The sequence below is a fragment of the Rhodamnia argentea genome, chromosome 7 (assembly GCF_020921035.1).
Source record: "Rhodamnia argentea isolate NSW1041297 chromosome 7, ASM2092103v1, whole genome shotgun sequence".
Taxonomy (NCBI): Eukaryota; Viridiplantae; Streptophyta; class Magnoliopsida; order Myrtales; family Myrtaceae; genus Rhodamnia; species Rhodamnia argentea.
In genome coordinates, this window is record NC_063156.1 from 1,660,803 (window position 1) to 1,681,417 (window position 20,615).

Sequence of the window (20,615 nt, forward strand, 5' to 3'; positions counted from 1 at the left end):
GTCATGTAGATTGTAGGCAGTGATCCACCGCCGGGAGATCAAAATAAATAGGTTGAAGCTATAAAAACATTTGAAATTCCGATCCAAATGTTGAGAAACTCTAATTCATGTAGCATTTACGAAGACTGAACATCATGCATCCACGCTATATATTTCTCCAGTGCACACACCATCATCACTCTTTCGTAAAGTGAAGAAGTTACTGATCGTAAAATGTTCATATACCCACCATACAGCTTTCTGATGGCTTTTTTGCCCCCGCTCTTTACAAAGCTTGAAAGACTAAATTTTGGCATAAAACTGCTCCATTTTGATGCCAATTGCCTTTTGCTTTCCTTTCCACAAAACCAATGGCTTTCACATTCTTAGATGATCGACCCAGAGATGCGCAGCTTCAGGGGCCATGAAGAGAGAGATTCATCCTTATTGACAGTCTTTCCTAAAACCCTGGACTCAAGGAGGACTATGAGTACCCTCTAGGATGTAGTAGCTCTGGGATAGGCCCATAACTTGGAGACCGACTGATCATCCAAATCACTATCATCATCGTCGCTATCCCAAGAACAGAAATCATCGAGCAGATAATCAACCACCTGAAAGAAGATGTACGCACAACATTAGCATCTCCATCGTAGTAGTTCATACTATAGTATAGATGCAAGACCAAGAAGTTAAGAAGAATCTGGAAGCAAGGCCAAGGAAGCAAATTACATTAATAACTAATCGTTAGAGGCCATCCCCACAGGCCCATATAGCCGGTGGTGCAAAATCTCTTTCAGAAACTCACTTTTAAGGAACACCTCAGCATAGTTTATCCATGAGCGAAACTTTCCCATCTTTTTTTGCCTGTTACGTTCTTTGCATTTTGGGTACAAATATAGGATGCAGGACAACAGCAACTATTTGAGAAGTGCAATGCTTCAATCATAAGGAGGAGGAGCAAATATTTTAACAGGTATCACTACTGATAATGAGACATCAAAAGAGATTCAAGGCTCGGGGATGTGTCAAAAATTTGAGAAGCACCTTGATGCAGAAGAATGGAGTTTTTTTGCCAAAATAGGTGTAAAAAAAAAAAAAAAATTTACCAATTTAGGTTAAAAAAAAACATTTACCAAAATGGGTGTCGCACAGTGATCAAGATGCCGCGCAACACTCATTCTGCACTTTGGGTGCCGAATGAGGCCCCGTACTGTCGATTTTTTTTTTTGTTACGTTTTTTAATTATTGATAGTTACATCACTTATTTTATTTATAATTTTTTTATTTTGAACCTTATTTTTGTAACATAATTATCGATAATTAATTAAAAAATTTATTAAGATATATAATTAATAAATAATTTTATATTTATGTAATTAATTATAAATATTCATAAAATAAAACTGATGAAATATATGAAAAACATGAAATTTTCATAATATATAACAATCGTCAACCGTAATTACATTTATTAATAATATCGTCCTTCTACATGATATTCCGTTCCGCAATCGGGTTGTTTTCGTTGTATAGCACATCTAGTATTGTACCGAGAACAAGAACGAGGATCCGGATGAGTAGGACGTGTAGATGACGAAGGCATCTCTTATGATGTGGATGCATCGTCAAAGTGAGAAAATATGCCATGCTCGGACGGTACATATCCTACTATAGGAGGGCGTGAAAAAATAGGATCCATATGAAAGTCGGAAATTAACCGGAGTCTGCAAATGTTGATTGTCATGAAATTGAAAAGCGAATCCCCTGTGAAATGGGCTGGCAAACAGGGTCAACCTTGGATTGAAATTTGCCTGGCTAAATCGCAGAGTGAAATATGTGGTATGATATTCTAAGGGGTAGGAGACAACATCACCAACTGGATGAGCTCGAGTAATCATTCGGGTTGGCTGACCAATCTCAAATAAATCACTCTCGTGAGGCCTACGAAGTTCTGCTATAGTTGCTGGTCGGGATGGTGGCGTCATTGTTAACCGCCTCTCCTCATTCCGTGAGTATAGCATTGCCATAGCTATCCTCCCCATAGCCGCCTAGGCTTGAGGAGATGAAGTGGCGAAACTTGTCATATTTAAGATTTGTTCGATACCATCATCTTGGTAATGATATCAAAATTAACAAAAATTATAAAATGTCAATAATTTATGATAATAAAAAATAATTAATAAATTAAATTGACAATATTTACACGAACCGTTACACCCATTGCAACTCCTTTCATAGAAATCCATCTACATGTATGTCTATGGTACCAATCTATATATCCCGCATGATAGTAAAATAACTCCGTTGCGGGATCCCCATGGACTATATAATCGACATGATTGTCCCACATATCAATCTACCGTCCGTACTTATCTACCCAATCTCTCACAACTAGCCTTAATTTAATATCATGAAAAGAGTAGGTATTACCCGTTGCATACCAAATCGGCGAAGTGCTCCGTCCGAATAATGCTACTCAATTTTTAAAAACAGATGAGAGGGACACGAGACGGTGGATTGATATGTGGGATAGTCATGTCGATTATATAGTTCACGATGATCTTGCAACGGAGCCACTTCACTATCATTCGAGATATATAGAGTGGTACCGTAGACATATATGGAGGTGGATTTCTATAAAGGAAGCCGCAATGGGTGCAACGATTTGTACAAACACTTTCAATTTAATTCATTAATTATTTTTTAGTAACTAAATTATTGGCATTTGATAACTTTTGTTAATTTTGATATCATTAAGGGTGATGACATCGAACAAATCGAACATATGACGGATTCCGTCGCTCCATCTTGTTAGGCCCGAGTAGCTATGGAAAAGATAGCTAGGACAATATTATACGCCCAAAATGAGAAGAGACGGTTAACAATGCCGTTATCACCCCACCAAGAACTATAGCAGCACCCATTAGGCCCCACGAGAATTATCCACCTGAAACTGCTCGGCCAACCCGAAAGACCACTCAAGCTCATCCAGTTGGTGATGCCGTCCTCTATCCCTTGGAATATCATATAACGGATTTCATTCAGGGGTTCGCTCCAATGTTCGATCAGGCAAATTCCAATCCAGGGTTCACCCGGTTTGTCGGCCTATTTCACGGGGAATCCGCTTTTCAATTTCGTGACAATCAATGACCGCAAACTCTAACTACTTTTCCGATTTCATATGGATCCGATTTTTCTTCTCTTTTCCCATGCCATCCTACAATAGGATATATACCGTCCGAGCGTGGCATAATTTCTCACTTTGATGATGCATCCACATCACAAGATATGCTTTCGTCATCTACACACCCTACTCATCCGGATCCTCGTCTTCGTTCTCAATACAATACTAAACCCGCCGAATGACGAAGACGACCTGATTGCGGAACAGGAGGTCATGTAAGAGGACAATATCATTAGTAGATATAATTGCGGTTGACGATTGTTATCTATTATGAAAATCTCATATTTTTCATATATCTTACAAATTTTATTTTACGAATTTTTTAATTAATTACATAAATATAAAATTATTTATTAATTATATATCTTAATAATTTTTTTAATTATTTATTGATAATTATGTTAAAAAATAAGGTTCAAAAGAAAAAATTATAAATAAAATAAAGGTTATAACTATCAATAATTAAAAAACGTAACAAAAATATGAAAAAAAAAAAATCGTCGAGACGCTGCCGAATGAGCATTCGGCAATTGGACCGCCGAACGAGGCCGGTTTGGCACCCAAAGTGCCAACAGGTGTCTCGCGGCATCTTAACTGCTATGCGACACCCATTTTGGAAATTTTTTTTTATCTAAATTGGTAAATTATTTTTTTTTACACCTATTTTGGAAAAAAAACCCAGAAGAATGTCTATGGAAGAGTTACCTGTTGGGGTGACACAGGCTTAATTTCATTATTGCTCGATTTAGCTCCCCCATGGTTTGAGCAATTGATACCATTGAGCCAAACGACAGTCCTGCAATGCTTACAATATCCTCTCTCGCAGATTATATTCCTCCCTGAACTGGCTGCATACATACCATTATAAAAAAGTGAGAAGGGCATGAAAGATCAGCAAGTTCCCAAACCAGGATCGGCAAAGCTCAAAAAACTCGCTGCATGCCATATAACCCATAGGCTGTGCATCGAGTTTATTTGCAGCAATTAGATAATATTGTACAGGAACAACAATCAATTTTCCATATCAGGTTTGCGTGCAGCTTGAAGCATGCAAACTATTACTTTTCCATCCAGAAAATTTCGAACGTAATGTACCCATCACCACAACAAACAAACCAAATGCATCTGATGCACGTGCATTGGAACTTCATAAGCTAGCAGAACAGTTATACCTATATATGATCTTTTAAAGGCCTCCCTCCAGTCAATATAGGGCATAGCTGTTCCCTTGGGCGTAGGTGTTTCTTGCCGATCATGGTACAGTGACTTATTTTGCTGATGATTGGTTTTCAAACTATTATCAGCACGAGGGAAAACTCTTGTATAATAAGAGTGCCAGAGAGAGTTATCACTCGCAGCGTAATTCCATGACCTTCAATTAAAAAATTCAAAGAGAAGATTAATAAGCAAAACCATACTTCCTGAAAAGTCTAACAACCTGACACGCAATGGACTTTCCAACTATATTGCGTACTTAGTAAGAATTGGCAAACAGAATAGAACTTTACCAGCAGACAAGCAGGGCAGCCATCAGAGATGAAAAATCTAGGTAACCGAAGATATGCAGGAGAACGTCTTGTGGTAGCTGGGAAGATTCTGAAACATGGAGAAAGTAATGAATAGTCACTTTCTGTGTAAAATGGTTGGAGAATATACATGACTAAGATGAAAACAACCTTTTTCTTCCTGCCGTGTTTTGCATTGCTTCTTATGAGCAATTTTTGCATGTTTGAATTCTGTCAGAACCATATTCTTCTTCTGCTTTGGCAAAGCAGCAGCCACAGCCTGAGCAAGCAAAGTAGCTGATAAGACAGCACTCTGCGTCTTCATTCTAGCGTGGAATTGAGCACAGCACAGCAATCAAACAACTCAAAACTCGATGAATAGGAAGTATATTTTGAGAATGTCAAAACACCCGCTTCTCGAATAAATTAAAAAACTCAGACTTGACATCAGGCATGGAGGCTCGGAGCTAACCATTAACTTCTTCATCTACTTTTAAGAACTACGGGTGAGTTCATCGAACTAAATGAAAGGTGATAATCAAAGGGGAAATAAAACAGCTTTTTCGGGGAATTTCTATTTGAATGCATGAACTTTCTTATTCCTCATCTGGTTAGCTCAACTCCTAAACCCTAACACGATGGCTGTATGGGATGTTCATCAGCAGTTGGAAATCGCCATGCTTCACATAAAACGTGAGGCCAACCTCAGATATCGAACAGCATATGACAAAGCCAGACAGACAACCAATTGCTTTCACATGATTTGACGCTGAAAAACTGCATCCCTAACCTCTGAACTGATCAATCGATTCTCATATAGGAAGACAATCAAATCGATCGAGAATCGCATGCCACAGCGGACAGAAATCATCGAATGCCAAACCAAAGCCCTAAGGGAGGACTTACTCGGGAAGGAGACGAAAGGCGGCGAGGGTGTCGTCAAGGACGGTGGACTTGAGATTCTTGGGGAGCTCATGATAAGCGGCTCTGAGAATGAAGCTGAGCTCCTTGCAGGTAATTGGGTATCGGTGGACTCTGGGTAACGATTCCCTCATGCCCAGCTTCTGGTATCTCTCGACGGTGCTGGACATCGTTCTTCTTTCGTTGCACTGCTCGCATTCACCAATTGAAGGTATCAATACTCTCATTTGCAGAGGATTTGCCGAGGAACGAGCCATGGCCGCTTTAAACAGGTTCGCTGCCAATCAGGTGATTGGGAACGGAGTTACGAAAATCAGATCGAATCGAACCGGATTCAATGTTAGGCCGGTCTTATGCCGGTCTTCCATACCATCGAGGTCGGTTCAACCGTGCACCTTATTCAATTTTCTGTCCGGTTCCATAACCTTGGAATGTTTAAGGAGACTCAAAACATGGGACGTATCGAATCTCAAAATGGGAAGGGTCGATGAAAATGGAGGTTGTTGAAAGAAGATGTTTGTATGGTATGTTACATCTGTATTTCCTTTTATTTTCGATTACACATTAATAAGGGAACAATCTTCTTTGGTAAATTCTGTCAATTTATATTAAGATTTATTTCTGTTTAGAGTCGGTCCATTAAAATTTAAACTTGGTAACACGCATGAGAAGTTCAGCTATATTACCAAAATTAGGAATATAACATTTTTGCAAATATTTTCACAATGGACACAAATGGTAACTCCACTCCCCTTGCTAATTGGTAGGAAGTTATTTAGACAACACATCTTTATACCATTTCAAGCCATGATTTTTTAGCAAAATAAAAAAAAGACACCAATTATTGAATTTCCAACTCTTCCATATCAAAAAATGGAGGTTGTTGGTAAGAATATGTTTGTATGGAACCCACCCATCGATGGCCGCGATGATTTGAGCCCAATTCCTTTCACGAGAGGTCTTGGGTTCGAAACTCGTATGCGTCGGTGATTTAAGCGGAGGGTCGTAGCGGTGGGATGCTGCGCTAGCCCCCCCGAGGAATAGTCGTGCTCCACCGCTGGTTTGAGCCATAGCTCGCCGGGCCGCGGACACCTCGGTTACCAAATATATATATATATATATATATATATATATATATATATATATGTTTGTATGGAATGCTACATGATTACTTCCTTTTATTTTATATTACACACTAATATGGGAACGATCTTCTTTAGTAATAAAGCATTTTGTTGAAAATACGAGTTGCATGTATATATAAGTAGAACTGCCGCTTTGTGATACTACTTTTGTCATTTACACTCATCTAGTCAGATCTCCGAGCGAAGCGACATTACGAAATAACAGTCTTTGTAACCTACAACCGACTAAGCATTAATGTTGCAAGCTCGAGATTGAAACAATTCAATCAAGCCAACCGAAACTTCTAGTATAAATTTCAAAGGATTTACACAATCTACAACTACAAATGCTGTTCTGTGAGCTGTTCAATCACATCCTGCTGCTAACAAACTTATAATTCACTTGCAATCACACCCCCTAAATGCATTCCCAAGCACCACACTGTTTTTGCGGCCGAGACGCCCCATTACTTACACAGGACGATCTACATATCCTAGGGCCAACGAGTTGAGCTGCAAATGACATGCTGATTCGCCGGAGACGAGCTGAGGACTGGTTATAAATCATTCTGTACATAGGCCGGAAAGTGCATTTTGATGACGACTATAATAACCTTCTGATATAATCCACGTGGTAGCGTCGGGATTCCTCCAATGAGAATCAACAGCGATACCTTGCACTAACTGCCAACTTGTTCCTCCCAGGATCGGGGTCACTTTTGACTCAAACTCGGGCGGGTTGTTCATATCTACAAGACCATAAACTTGAAAAGAATATGCTCCTGAACGCCTAAAGGTGCCTCCACTTGTTGCCCTTCTAAAGGAAGTATGTCAGCTGCTGCTTCTTCCGAGAACCTCCTTCGCCGTACAGATCATTCCACTGCTTAAGTTCAGCCATCACAGATCCTTCAGATGCGAAGCTTGCAGCGACCTGCATTAACATTTCCGAAGTAGACAATGTTAAGCATTGGATGTCATTTACATTCACGGTCATCCCATAAGAACCCAATGACTGTTGCAAGAGAAGTTTTGAGGAAAGAAAACCTTGTCTTACAGCTTAACAGGAGCATAGAAGATGGAAAAAAGGAGATTCAGTTACCTGACTCTTTGCCTGCCTCAAGTCTTCCATACTCAAGGGCCTTAATGCAATTACTTCCTCGTCCTTGCTCTCTTCATTTTCTTCATTCGTGCTGGGGGCTTCTTCTGAGCTCTCGCCTTCTTCAGCTCTTCGCTTTCTTTCCTGTGGGCATATTTTCAACAAAATTTTCACAAGACATTGTCACGGTCACTGCAAGAACAAAAGACAAAATAAAACATGACCACTCAAAAGATGATAAGCATACAGAGAGAATTTACCAGATTTTTCTGTCTTTCCTCCTGAATCAGATCTCTAACAGGACGATATGCTGCAGTCACGCACAAGTTCTGTTTCCAGCAATCAACGGCAAGATGTAATCAGCGGTCAGAACCAATAATTGAGGATATTGAATTCATTATCCGTTCCTGTACTTATAATTATAGGCAAACCTTAAGATCGCTTCCACTGTAGCCTTCTGTCATAGCTGCAAGCTCTTTATAATCGAGATCTGCCACTATCTCCTTCGCCAGAAGAGTCTTCATGATCATTTCCCTGCTCTCAATAGATGGTAGACCAACCATAATCCTGCGCAAATGACGAACAAGTTGACCTCGTGAATGTGAATCTCAGCAATATTGACCCACAAATTTTACCCAAACTGAGAAAGTGTACGGACGTGATTTCAACACAATGCAACATACCTGCGCTCAAACCGCCTGATGATAGCTTCATCAAGGTCAAAAGGCCTATTGGTTGCTGCAAGAACCAAAATACGTTCGCCAGATTTTGTCAAAAGCCCATCCCAATGCGTCATGAATTCGTTTTTTATCTTCCGCATGGCTTCATGCTCTCCAACTCGGGTCCTTTGCCCAAGCATGCTATCCACCTCGTCCACAAAGATGATGGTGGGCGAAACCTTCGCTGCCAGCGTAAAAAGCGCTCGCACATTCTTTTCATCTTCCCCGAACCATTTCGAAGTAATGGTGGACATGGAGACATTGATAAAACTTGCTCCGGCTTCATTTGCAATGGCCTTTGCCAGCATCGTCTTGCCAGTACCCGGGGGTCCAAAAAGCAGTATACCTCTGCAAGGCTTCAGAAGCCCACCTTTGAAGAGGTCTGGTCTTCGGAGTGGGAGCATGACTAACTCTTGAAGCGATTCCTTAGTCTCATCCATAGCACCAATGTCCGCGAATGTTACTCCAATCTCACTCGCTGGAATAACCTCAGGCCTTATCCGCTTCTCGAATTCATTATCAGGGGGAACTTCCTGTTCAAAGATTGTAATTCCCGCTTGTTTACTTATATATGTCGACATGTAGAGAAGGTAAATGCCAGTGGTGCACATTGATTGCCCCACTTCAAGCACATAGTGAGATAAGATTATGGTTAAGCACCTTAATGCATTGAGGTAAAGAAATACTGAACACTTTGAAGCAAGGCCATTTGAGAAGGCCACATTTTTGTCATATTAGGCAAAGCAAAGCTGCAAAAGGGGCTACTTCCCAGGTAAGAATTGAAGAACCAACTTTTTGTTATACTCTATGACAAATAGCCCCTTAGCCACAAGCAAAATAACAACTGCTGAAACTTGAAATAGCTTGGTAATCCTAATTCTTCGTGAATGCACTAAGTCTCGTGATGGAATCAAAATCTAAGACCTAACTCCCACCAATTCCGTTCTCCTTTTACAACTATCTATATAAATCAGACTTACCGGCGCTTTTGATGGAGGGGGATTATCTCCATCCTTCTTTCCTGCAGAAGCTGACTTGTCCGTCTCACTCTTGGTTTCAGGTGCAGAGTTATCAGGCTTTGAATCAGTTTTTGCGCTGATAGCTTCTTCATTTTCCTGAAAAAAACGAAAAAGGTAACATGATTGAATAAACCTGTAGGGTTAAGGATTGGGTCTTCTTTGCCCACTTTCGGAATTTGTGGTACCAAAATGAGGCCCACCTTTGAAGACTCAGAATTTTGCTCCAGCTTTAGAGTGTCTTTGTCACCACTTTTGCCCTCCTCAAATATATTTAACCCATGGGACAAACTGTGATAAAAACAAGAATGTTAAACTTCTCAATCTTTCTACTGGGAAAGAAAGGAGAGGTTTGATAACCAGATTGCACAAAAAAGAAAGGGTTAGGTAATCGCTCTAAAGATAGTCAAAGAAGATAGAGACCTCTTGGAAGATATGACAAGCTTCCCATTACGGTATTCTGGTTCCTTGTTATTCATAAGATGGTACGATAAGGCGGATACCACAATCTCTTCAATATAATTGCTTAGGACCATCGTGTCTGAATGGCAGATTGATCCCAGATCCTCGCAGATGATATCATTTTCTGCTAGAACCTCGGCAATGTGGTTCCTGTTATCCTGGACCTGAAGCATCTTCATATCCTCTTCCAATTGAGCTTTCCAGCTGACAAGATTAGTCTCATCTTCAGGTGGTCGGATTACAATGTTGTATGGGAACAAAAGACTGAGCCTCTCATCAACTTCTATATAGTCATCATCTGTGTCCAGCTTACGAGAACCAAGTATTAGAACTGCTCCTGACAGTTTCTGCACCATCCTATGGAACAACTTTTGCAACCGTTCTGACTGGAGAAGAAGCTTCTCCGCATCTCTGAGGTACAGAATGATAGGAGTGGTTTCTGATACCGAAACCAAAACCTATATAAAAAATGATAGTGTTTCTGTCAATAACCCTAAGAAATGTACAAGCTAGTCGGTTGTCATTGTTAGCCAAAAGACTTCATGCAACCTAGAAAAGTCACTACATAAAGTTCGGGGACATGAAAACACTGGGGAAAAGGAATTTTGACTTTAACATTAAAGGACCATGATAATTGTACCTTGTAAAGTGACTGCAGAAATACTCTCTCATCAAAACACAACTTGCCCGTGCGCTTTGGAAGTCCTGAAAGTGAAAAAATTTGCTCATGAGAACAACAAAGAAAAATATGCGTTCCCTGGAGTAGCTAACTGATGGCTTTGGAAAAGGAAAAAGATAAAAAGAAGAGAGAGAACATAATTTGCTAGAGAATAAACATCGAAAAAGTAAGACATCTGTTTTTAGGGGATAAAAGGAAAATCTTCTCAAAGTTCAATTTTTTCATGATGCAGTACCAAGGAGAAACCACAACAGTCCCAATCACTTGCACTAACAAGTAAAGCTTTAATGCTTAGTCCAAATTTATGTCAGTAACTAAATCATCAACTGGATTATATTGAGGAACAAAGTGACAGATAAGGTCCACAATTTCAGTGAGTTTGAAACAGACATCCAAATCGTGCATATATGCATCAATTAGTGGTCAACCCAAGAACCGTCTTTTGCTAAAGAATCAAGCATGTAGCAAAGAGATCCGAGCGTAACCTGAATTGATAGGAGTGCACTCAGAGTATATACTACTTGCATCGGACATTGCGGATGCATTCCTGCGGTGCTTGGGAGGATTACTTGACTCTTCCATTGCCCTAAGCAGAAAAATATGCCAATCAATTATTAGGGCAGAAAAAAAATGAATATGCACATAACCATGACAGAGCGTAGAATAGCATTTGAAAGAATATGGTCAGAACTGAAGGAGTAGGGGTTAATTGCATAAATATCTTTGATTTTGTTACCTTGATCTAATGTCTGTACTACTGCTTTGCCTGCTCATGCCTGCACTACAATCATTCATTAGACTAGAACGACAGAAAATAAGTGAAAGAAGATTGCATGACGAGTAAATTTGTCAAAGAATGGCTAGCTTGATAATTTAGTAAACTCTGTCCAATAAGTTCCAAACTTGTTTATGTGTTACATATGAAGGTTGTCTGGTCATACCTCTTTTTTTATCTCTTGGTGGAGCACCTGAGAAGGAACTAAGCAAACTGGACATTCTATCGAATGTCGCCTCTGATATGGACCTCTTGAAAGACTGAAAATGAAAATAATCAGATGCACTTAAAACTTTGGTATTGAACATTTTTAGGAATGCAGCAACAAAAGGGGCCAAATTCTATGGACAAAGGCACCGGTTCATAAATTTGCTCAATTAATTCTCATTCGCTCAACTCCATTCATACACATAGATAATTGGAAAAGTTCATATAAACTAGACTGTGTTACATATTTCTATTTCTTACCGGTTCTTTGTTTGTGATGCCATATTTATTCTGCATCTGTGAAAAGGAATTTTAAACATGTGAGCATGATGAAGCTAAGAGTTGGTAAAAGTAAGATCACTTATGCATTCAGTCACCTTCAGTGAAAATTCTGTGACGTCCAATAGCAGCAACTTTGATTCGAAGAAATGAGACAAAGCCTTGGCAAGCATTTGCTGGTAAAGCTCTGCAAGAATTTATAAGGTATACGAGGTCATGTCGAAGAAACAGGTACCTCAACAGAGACATGTCATACTAAAGAACTTACCCGCTGGTCCACTGAGCAGAATAGTCCTACTAGCAGGTGAAAGGTTTCGCGCATGCTTAGAGAAGTCGGAATGCTTCAGATGTACATAGGCGGCACTGGTCAATAACGCCTGAGTCTGCTCACTGTAATATCACGAACACAGCATTATAATCATCAAAATGATATCGGTGGAAAACTGTGCATCCACCAAATGCATTAATAAATCACAAATTCCAGAGCCACGCTAAAACTCTAACCAAATGAAGGCACAGAGACTCTATTCTTTTCAAAAGCATTATAAGGCAACAAAAGGCAAAGGAAATGCATTAGTAATCTCAGAAGGAAAATATGGCTGACGAGTAAAGCCAGACTGCAGGTCATGGTGTCTTCCAACGGAACTGCAACATATCTCTCATATTCAACAGCAAAGAAGGACAGACGGAACTATGGAAGGCAAAGGGTTAAACCGTCAAAAAAATATCAAAGCAGTAACAAACACCACAAATCCTTGGACGTGAAAAAAAGCTGTGTACTATGATTATGGAAAAAACATTGGACATCAAGATCAAACGTATCAAACCAATGCTTCATTAAGTAAACCAAATGCCATCTTCAGCATATCATTGAAATCAGAAACTGTATCTTTTGTCTACTGTTTGAGACAACAATCTTGCAGGAACTAATGTTCTTTTCCACTTTTAGCACTAAGATGCTCTCAGAACAGTAAAAGCAAATATGCTTTACAACACTATGCTGCGCCTAAAATACAAATGACACTGATAGTGAAATTTCAACAGATGAATAGGACACCTGTTTTCGACCCAAAAAAAAATTAAAATAGGACACCAGTTTAGCAAAAGCCGCATTAAATGCAGATTTCTCACATATATCGACCTCAAACTCTCATCATCTAAATTAAGATATGAAGGCTATTTCATTTCACGTGATCAGTAGTAGAACATTTTCCTTTGAATTAGTATCCAAGAGAAGGAGAAAAAAACATAAACAAGACCCAGAAAGAAAAAAAAAAAAAAGAAATTCTACGTCATTTTCGTATCAAATACCACAAGAAAAGGCCTATTTCTCCACCGCACCAACACGGCAAGTTAAACCACCATGGATGATCCAAGCACGGACGAAGAGCAAGCAACACAGATTAAATTAAACTGTTTGGCATTCTTATCGGAATTTAATTTCAACGTGGGTGGGTTAAGCAGTTCTTGGTCCGGCTGCAACAGATCTCGAACAAGTTCATAAACAGGATCAACCCCATGGACGGCGCCATTTTCGTACCGTCCATGAAAACCACACCCAGCAGTTTCGGATGCCAAGTCCAAGTTCTTTTTTATAAAACAAAAAAATACAAAGAAAAAGGCGAAACATGATTATCACCTTAAATAATAGGGGAACTCATCGAATTTAACGTTGCTGCTTCTGCCATCAATGATCTGCCTCATCAACTCCTGCTCAATCTTCTCCGTCGTCACCTCGCCAGACGGGCAGTTCCCTCCGCTAACCCACCGGCTAACCGTCTGCCCGGAGGCCAGCCCGAGGCCGACGCCGACGCCGAGCCCCACGCTCAGAGCAGACAACAGCACGTTCTTCTGTTCCATACCTGCCGATCAGAAAACGACAACGACAACCCCCTCTTACGAAAGCTTCTCGCTTTCACCGCCCACCAACCAATACACCCCAGAAACGGAAGTGGAGAGAAGGAAAAACACAATCTTGGAGCGAGAAAACGAAGACCCACGATCCAGAAGCGAAGGCTTTTGAACGGTGCTATTGAGGGATTTGCTTTAATTGCGCCATCATTGACAAGGGGACGAAAAGCGGGACAAGGATATCCAGGGATTCTTCTTCGGGCGAAAATGAAATATGGGGAGCGATTCAAGGAATCAGAGAGAGAGAGAGAGAGGAAGGGATTGGTGGGTGCGGAATGCAATGAATATTTTTCCACTCTGTTTCCTTTTGTTTTCAGAGAGAAATGGAGAAATGGGTGTTGGGTATATATGTCCGAATGAAACGCACAGTGAACGACGGTGGGTTTGGTATTTGGTTGACAGGTAAAAATGGGGACTTTGGCGGGGGAGGGGGGTGGGGGAGGAAGACTATTTATAGTGATCTGTGATTGGTTGAAATTGAGTGCCGCCGTGGGGACTTTTCTTTGATTTTTCTCGTTCTTCTCTTTTTGACTCACCGGTTACCTCTTCTCCCCGTTTTCTCTTCCTTCTTCTCCTTTCTTTTTCTCTTCCTTCTTTCTTTTTTCCTTTTTCTTTTTCTTCCTTCTTTCTTCTTTCTATTTTTTCCTTTTTCCAACTTCGATCCTTCAAAGCTTGAGTCCATGAAATGCTCCGCTAGCCGAAATATAAACGGTTGATCCCCAGTATACAATTATCTTGATATATTTCGATCACATAAACGATACATTTCGCAGCTTACCGAGAACTACAACGAGATGCGTTCCACGTACTTTAAGACATAGAATTGAACATGCATTGCGCATTAGAATTCTGATATTGATGTGTGTGGTCTTTGGACATTAAAGAAGATTTCAAATAAAAGTTCGAAGTGCATTCATTTTCTCGGATAAGCGCATATAATGGATCTTATTTCAAATAAGAGCATGAAATGTCCTTATTATTTCAAAGAATGGCTTGGAAGAAGGGCATTTTCGTCCTTTATGTTTTTAATTTTTTTTTTTTTGTATTTCTTTCCAACCATCGCCCGATAGCTAGGATGGCTTGGAAAGGGCCAGAGGAAAAAGAAAAATAAAATAGAACAGAAAAAGAAAAAAATAAATAAATATACAAATGATGAAAATTCCCTTCATATAGGTGCTTCTTTGAAATAACCAAGGCACTTCAGGCTCTTATTTAAGAAGACGAGAGCACTTCATGCACTTGTTGAAAATTTTCTCTTGAATTTTTTTAATCGACTCCGACATGGTTTGGATTGAAATTTTATTGAAAAAAATAAATATAGACGACAACCAATTGGAAGATTTAAATGCCAAATCAGATTGAAATTATGTTGGTTGAGGGTTGGGTATGATTTTTGTTCCAAAACTAAGAAGATCCAGGGCGTTTCCTCAGGGAACAAATGAAATCTGATGCTGTATCCAACGTCAAAGGGATAATTAGCAATTACTTTTGTGAATAAATATCAAGCGTCATTCCCAATGAAATGAAATCTGATATTGTACTCTACATTATAGATGATGCATCATTGGATGTAATGATCTATTTCTTGCAATTTCTGAATCCCGATTCAACCGCAGAATAGGTCAGCGCATTCTCCCTCTATTCCATGTGAGCCGTGATTATGATTCAAAATAAACAATTAATTGGGAAGAGGATTTTGCAATAACTTTTAGGATAAGTCATCGCTGCAAATTAAAATTTTCCACCACGTCGTTTTGTTGATTAAGTCGAGACGATTTTGGAAGTGCATTTTTCTCCTACAATATGAATTTGTGTGTACAATATGTGCTGGACTTTTTCTTATTTCCAATCAATCAATCACCTTAATCTTTTTTTTTCCCATTGCATATTCGCTTTTTTCGTCTATTGGGTTGCACATGGGAGACCCTTAAAGCTAGAAAATTCTCCTTTTTCCTTTTTTCTTTTTGTTTTTTTGGAACCTAATTTCTTTTCCTTTCCTTCGCCTTTCCCCACTTTTTCCGCACGCACTTTCCACGTTCCGTGGGCCGCCACGCCATGACACAACATGCACCCCCGGCGGCTAATATTTTCTCTTTACTTCACTGTACTTCCTGCCCAAGCAAACTCATGCGGACGGAAGGGTCGTATTGGAAAAAAAAATAATAAAGTCATACATGTACATAGGCCGAAAAAAAATATATATGCAGGTGTCACGGATCAATTGATATGGAGGTCATTACCGTGAGTTTAACGCTTCTCACCACACTCACAAGAATCATAGAGAAAGAAGCTCCTGCAAAGAGAAGTTATGAATTAGTCTTACTTGTGAGATGTTACAAATGAGAGGGAGAAGAACCTTATAGTTACAAAGGCTCCTCTCCTCAGTCTAATGGTGGATATTGCATCTCTCCATCTACCAACAACCAGCATTAATTACTGAAATGCTTTAAAATGTGAAAAAATTACTATATTGCCTACCTTTAGGAATAATTCAGAGAACTCAAGAAACCTAAGGAATGCCACCTCCCAAAGGTTCCATTGTACGAACAACAGTGACTGATCCACGAAGATTTGGCGAGTCTCCTAGGGTTTCTTGAGTTCCCTAAAATATTCGTAGGTGTAAGCAATATTGTATGTTTACCCTACTCTAATGCATTGCTGTAATTAATGCACACGGTCGGTAGATAGGAAGATGAAATCTCTACCATTAAATTGATGAAATATATGTGGTTGACATCAGATGAGGTTTTTGCATATATAGGAATAGCCTCCCCTCATTCGTGACATCTCACAACAAAATGGTGTCATTGCAGATGGTTGATTAGTGCTCCATCCCAATCTGTTATGATGTTTGACAAATATGCCAAGGAAAAAATTTAGTGACCAACGAGATTTTTGAGCAATGGACGTTGTGGTGTGATTTAAGCTAAGACATATTGATGACAGAAAAATACCTGGATTAAGGGGAGCAGACCTAGTGCTAAGGCTGCATTTGATAGTCAAGATAAAAATTAGGAGAATAAAGTGGGATATAAAGAGGATATAGCCCGTATAAAATTAATCCATGGGGGAGGTGGGATAAAGGTGGATAAGATTTATTATATTCATAGTATAAAAGTTATTTTTTCTCGAATAATAAACTTCTTCAATAATATTAGAATAATCATTAAATATGAATTATATTTGAATTATAATATTAAAAAGAAAATAATTTTTTTTTATTTATTCTTATATGTATTTATAAATATTAGTTCTTTTACTTTATAATGTCTATTTTGTGCATATATATACACAGATACACACTTCATATCTATATCATTAAATATTTTAGGTATGGTAGTACAATTTATTATTTAATGAGATTTTTATTAAGAAATGATCGAACGGAATAAAAAGAATGAAAAAATGATATATAAAAATAAAAAATAAGTAAATAAAATGAAGTAGAAGAACCCAGATTTTAGATGAACCATTCGAACTTGAAAATGATCTTTCTAATTCTCGAAGAATGTGGGGCAATGAAATTTCCCCAAAAAAACGAGAAATCTCCACCTCCTTTTCCTATATATCTCTGGTTCATATTGAAATTTCACTACTCCTTTATAGCTTTTTTAGTTCACGTCAAAACTCTACGAAAACGACGGTAGAGTCGAAATTTCTTCTCATTTGTAGGTTACTCGTTAACATCAAAAGTCTATGAAAGAAGAAATCGAGTCAAAATTCATTGTCCTCCGTAACCTTGTGGTTCATGTTGAAGTTTAACAAAAGTTGCAAGGGAGACAAAACTTTTCGAAGTTGCAAATGTGAATGACCATATTTTCTCTCTCTTACTAGAGTTTGTAGTGAATTATCAGAGATTCTTATAAGCTCCGCTTGAGCATTTTCAAGTTCATTTATATCCACAAGTATAAATATCAAATAATAATCACGATATGATATAAACTTATCCGACTTTATTACCGTGGTTCATCTAATAGTGGATAGAATATGATAAAATCTCTGGATTTCATATTCTATCTTATCCAATCCCGATCCGGCTAGAAATCTAAACGACCAAATGCGGCCTAAGCTCATACGTGAGGGGGATATTATTGAGATACACTTGTAAGTTGTGATAGAGAAATTCCACGTCGAAAAATTAGTATGGTGTGGAGCGGTTACTATATCATAGTTAACTCATAACTTATTGTCTTTTTGAGCTAAAATAGGTTCAATTGGATTATATTGACGAGTTCCGACTTGAGCTCCCTCTTGGCGATCTTCCCGATGAAGATATCGGATTTCTGTTGTATGCTCACCAAACTTCTATCTACGGTCCATATATTTGTTCATATTGAAGGAAAAAGTAAAAGCATTGGCTTTTAAAAGCTGAATTTGCCTTTTGATATTTTTTTGACCACATTGAGAAAGGTGCATTTATAAAGTAATAATGCCGTGCATATTGACTTGTTTATTATATTATCGGACGTTTAAAATCATGAAGACCATCTAATAAAAAGGTGAAAAGACCTCACCAAACTACTGTCGGCGCGTTTTACTTTCAGAAAGCCTCGGGCAATAACATTACTATAAGACATATATGCACGGAGTTAGCAATAGGAACACTCCATTGCGTGGACAAAATGACTCTGGAACTTTTCGAAAGTTCACGTCTGGATGTTTTTGAAACATTTGGGTCGATTGAATCTGAATGATGGGATTCCTCAAATTGAAAAGATGGCGGTTTGGATTCCGAAATATGTGATAGTTTTTACGGAATCGACGGAACTTTTAAACTGACATTTACTTGTTATCTTGCTAGCGTTGCGTGTTAAATATGATCGTGAACTCGTTTAAATAAGCATCGAATTTCGTGGAAATCTCAAATCCATGTTTGTGATCAAGGACGGTCCTTGATCCGTTTTGATTTATAACTATGAGGTGGATAAAGACTAGTAAAGTGAAGATCTTATGTTGGCACTTCGATGCAGAGGAGCTTTTTTAGAAGTTATGTTGTGTGACATCCAACTTGGAAGTCAATTCGGCCATCTGTCCAGTTAACAGACACCAAGAAGAATATTCGTGATGTAACTTCACAATCTCTCCGTTATTAAGCCGCTCTCCTTCTCCGATTTAAATTTAGGTAAAAATGTGAGGATTTTACTCTCTCGAATTAGATTTGGATATAGATTTGTGCTATATGTATTCGATATGTGTTCTTTCAATATTGGTGCCTCTGCACAACGATGGTAATAAGCACGATGAACTTAGACGCTTACCGCAAGCTGCTACAATCGAGTGAGAAATCTCGATGTGTGCTCATTGTTAAATTCGGTGATCGGTCCCCGAAATTTTATGGTAGCAGATTTGTTCTTGAGAGATGAAAAATGTGATGATACTTATTCGACTATAGTGCACATGCTATTAAACGATGGCAAAATTTTCTTAACAAATTAGATGAGAAATTCAACACAAAAATCTCTCAAGTTTCACGGATCAAGATATTTATCAAATTTTAGGATCCATTAGTTTTACGAAAAATATGGCATTTCTGCAAAATGTTTTCAAGAAAATTATTTTTCAAGAAAATGACTATATTATTCCAGTGTTTGGCCAAAATAGAAATGAAATGAAAAATACTTTTATTGTTTGGTATTGATTTTCCTAAATAGACGTGCATTATTTGAGCGTTAGTGACTTGCGCATAGACAGCTGAGGAACTACGTACGGACACTAGGGTCCCAGGTCCAGCCTTGATGGACCCTAACCTAGTACTGGCTTTGTGGACCTGGGTGCCGGGGCACGGGCTCCAAGTCCCTCTTCCGACCTCAATGGACTTGGGAGCAGGTATTGAGATCCCAGGCCCGACCTCGATGGACACGGTCTCAATATATTTGGGTGCTTGGAATCAAGGTATTGAACCTAGCCTTGATTGACTAGAGCAGGAGTTGGCATTCTGGACCTAGCCTTGATGGACATGGGACTTGGGCATGGGGGCTAGGGACCTAGGCAGGGACTCCATCCTATCCTTGGCGTCGGTGTCCCGAGCACGATCACCGAGGTCCCGAGCTAGCTTCGATGGACACAAGCATGGGGTTTGTGGACCCTAGCTTGGGCTCGATAAACCCAGCTTGGGCGCAAAAGTCTATGGCCTAATGGACAGCTCAAGTGCCGGGATCTCGGGCATCGAAGTCTCCAGCCCAACCTCGATGGACACGGGCTCGAGTGCCGGGGTCTCGGGCACTACCATCGAGGCTCCGATCCCGACCTTGTGGATCCGGTCTTGGATGTGGGGTCTCGGGTCCTAACATTGTGGACCCGAGCCGGCCTCAATGGGCCCGGGCCTAGATGTTAGAGATCCAAGCACAAACATCAAGGTCTAGAGCTCGACTTCTATGAATCGAAGTCCGGACACCGGGTTTTTGGGCTCGAAAATATTTTTAGTCAATACAAAATCTATACTTGAATTCATCAACTTGATTTCCTCATTTTTTTTTTTTTGGGTCCAATCTTGATTTCCTCATTAAAAATGAGATTTTTCATGAAATAAACTAAGCCGTAAAATTGAGACGGCATGCCCAATTGTCTCTCCCGTTGAGATCGATAGGTTACATGACCACCCAACGAATTACCACACGCGACCGACGCCTCCTTAGGCCCGTGCAAAATCGGGAACGGCACCCATCATTGATGCCACGCGACCTCAATTGTCGCGAAGTCGGTAGAGGAGTTGGTGGGACCCACGCGTGGTCGGACGTGTCCAAATTGCAGTCCCC

The 20,615-nt window shown here is 39.5% G+C and overlaps 2 protein-coding genes across 2 annotated transcripts; both read right to left on the reverse strand.

Annotated features, from left to right (window-relative positions):
- Positions 1-308: 308 nt before the first annotated feature.
- Positions 309-5,864, reverse strand: LOC115743230 (F-box protein At5g52880). The gene is made up of 6 exons (XM_030677959.2): positions 5,578-5,864; positions 4,843-4,997; positions 4,675-4,762; positions 4,339-4,538; positions 3,872-4,014; positions 309-593 (listed from the first exon to the last, which is right to left on the reverse strand). The coding sequence occupies exons 1-6, from the start codon at positions 5,847-5,849 to the stop codon at positions 477-479; spliced, it is 975 nt and encodes a 324-aa protein (XP_030533819.1). The 5' UTR covers positions 5,850-5,864; the 3' UTR covers positions 309-476.
- Positions 5,865-7,003: 1,139 nt separating this feature from the next.
- LOC115742998 (calmodulin-interacting protein 111) lies at positions 7,004-14,295 on the reverse strand. The gene is made up of 16 exons (XM_030677583.2): positions 13,589-14,295; positions 12,218-12,339; positions 12,048-12,136; positions 11,932-11,967; positions 11,630-11,723; positions 11,425-11,464; positions 11,174-11,274; positions 10,650-10,714; positions 9,971-10,467; positions 9,751-9,838; positions 9,512-9,646; positions 8,496-9,064; positions 8,244-8,379; positions 8,073-8,141; positions 7,816-7,956; positions 7,004-7,647 (listed from the first exon to the last, which is right to left on the reverse strand). The coding sequence occupies exons 1-16, from the start codon at positions 13,807-13,809 to the stop codon at positions 7,534-7,536; spliced, it is 2,517 nt and encodes an 838-aa protein (XP_030533443.2). The 5' UTR covers positions 13,810-14,295; the 3' UTR covers positions 7,004-7,533.
- Between the last annotated feature and the right edge of the window lie 6,320 nt (positions 14,296-20,615).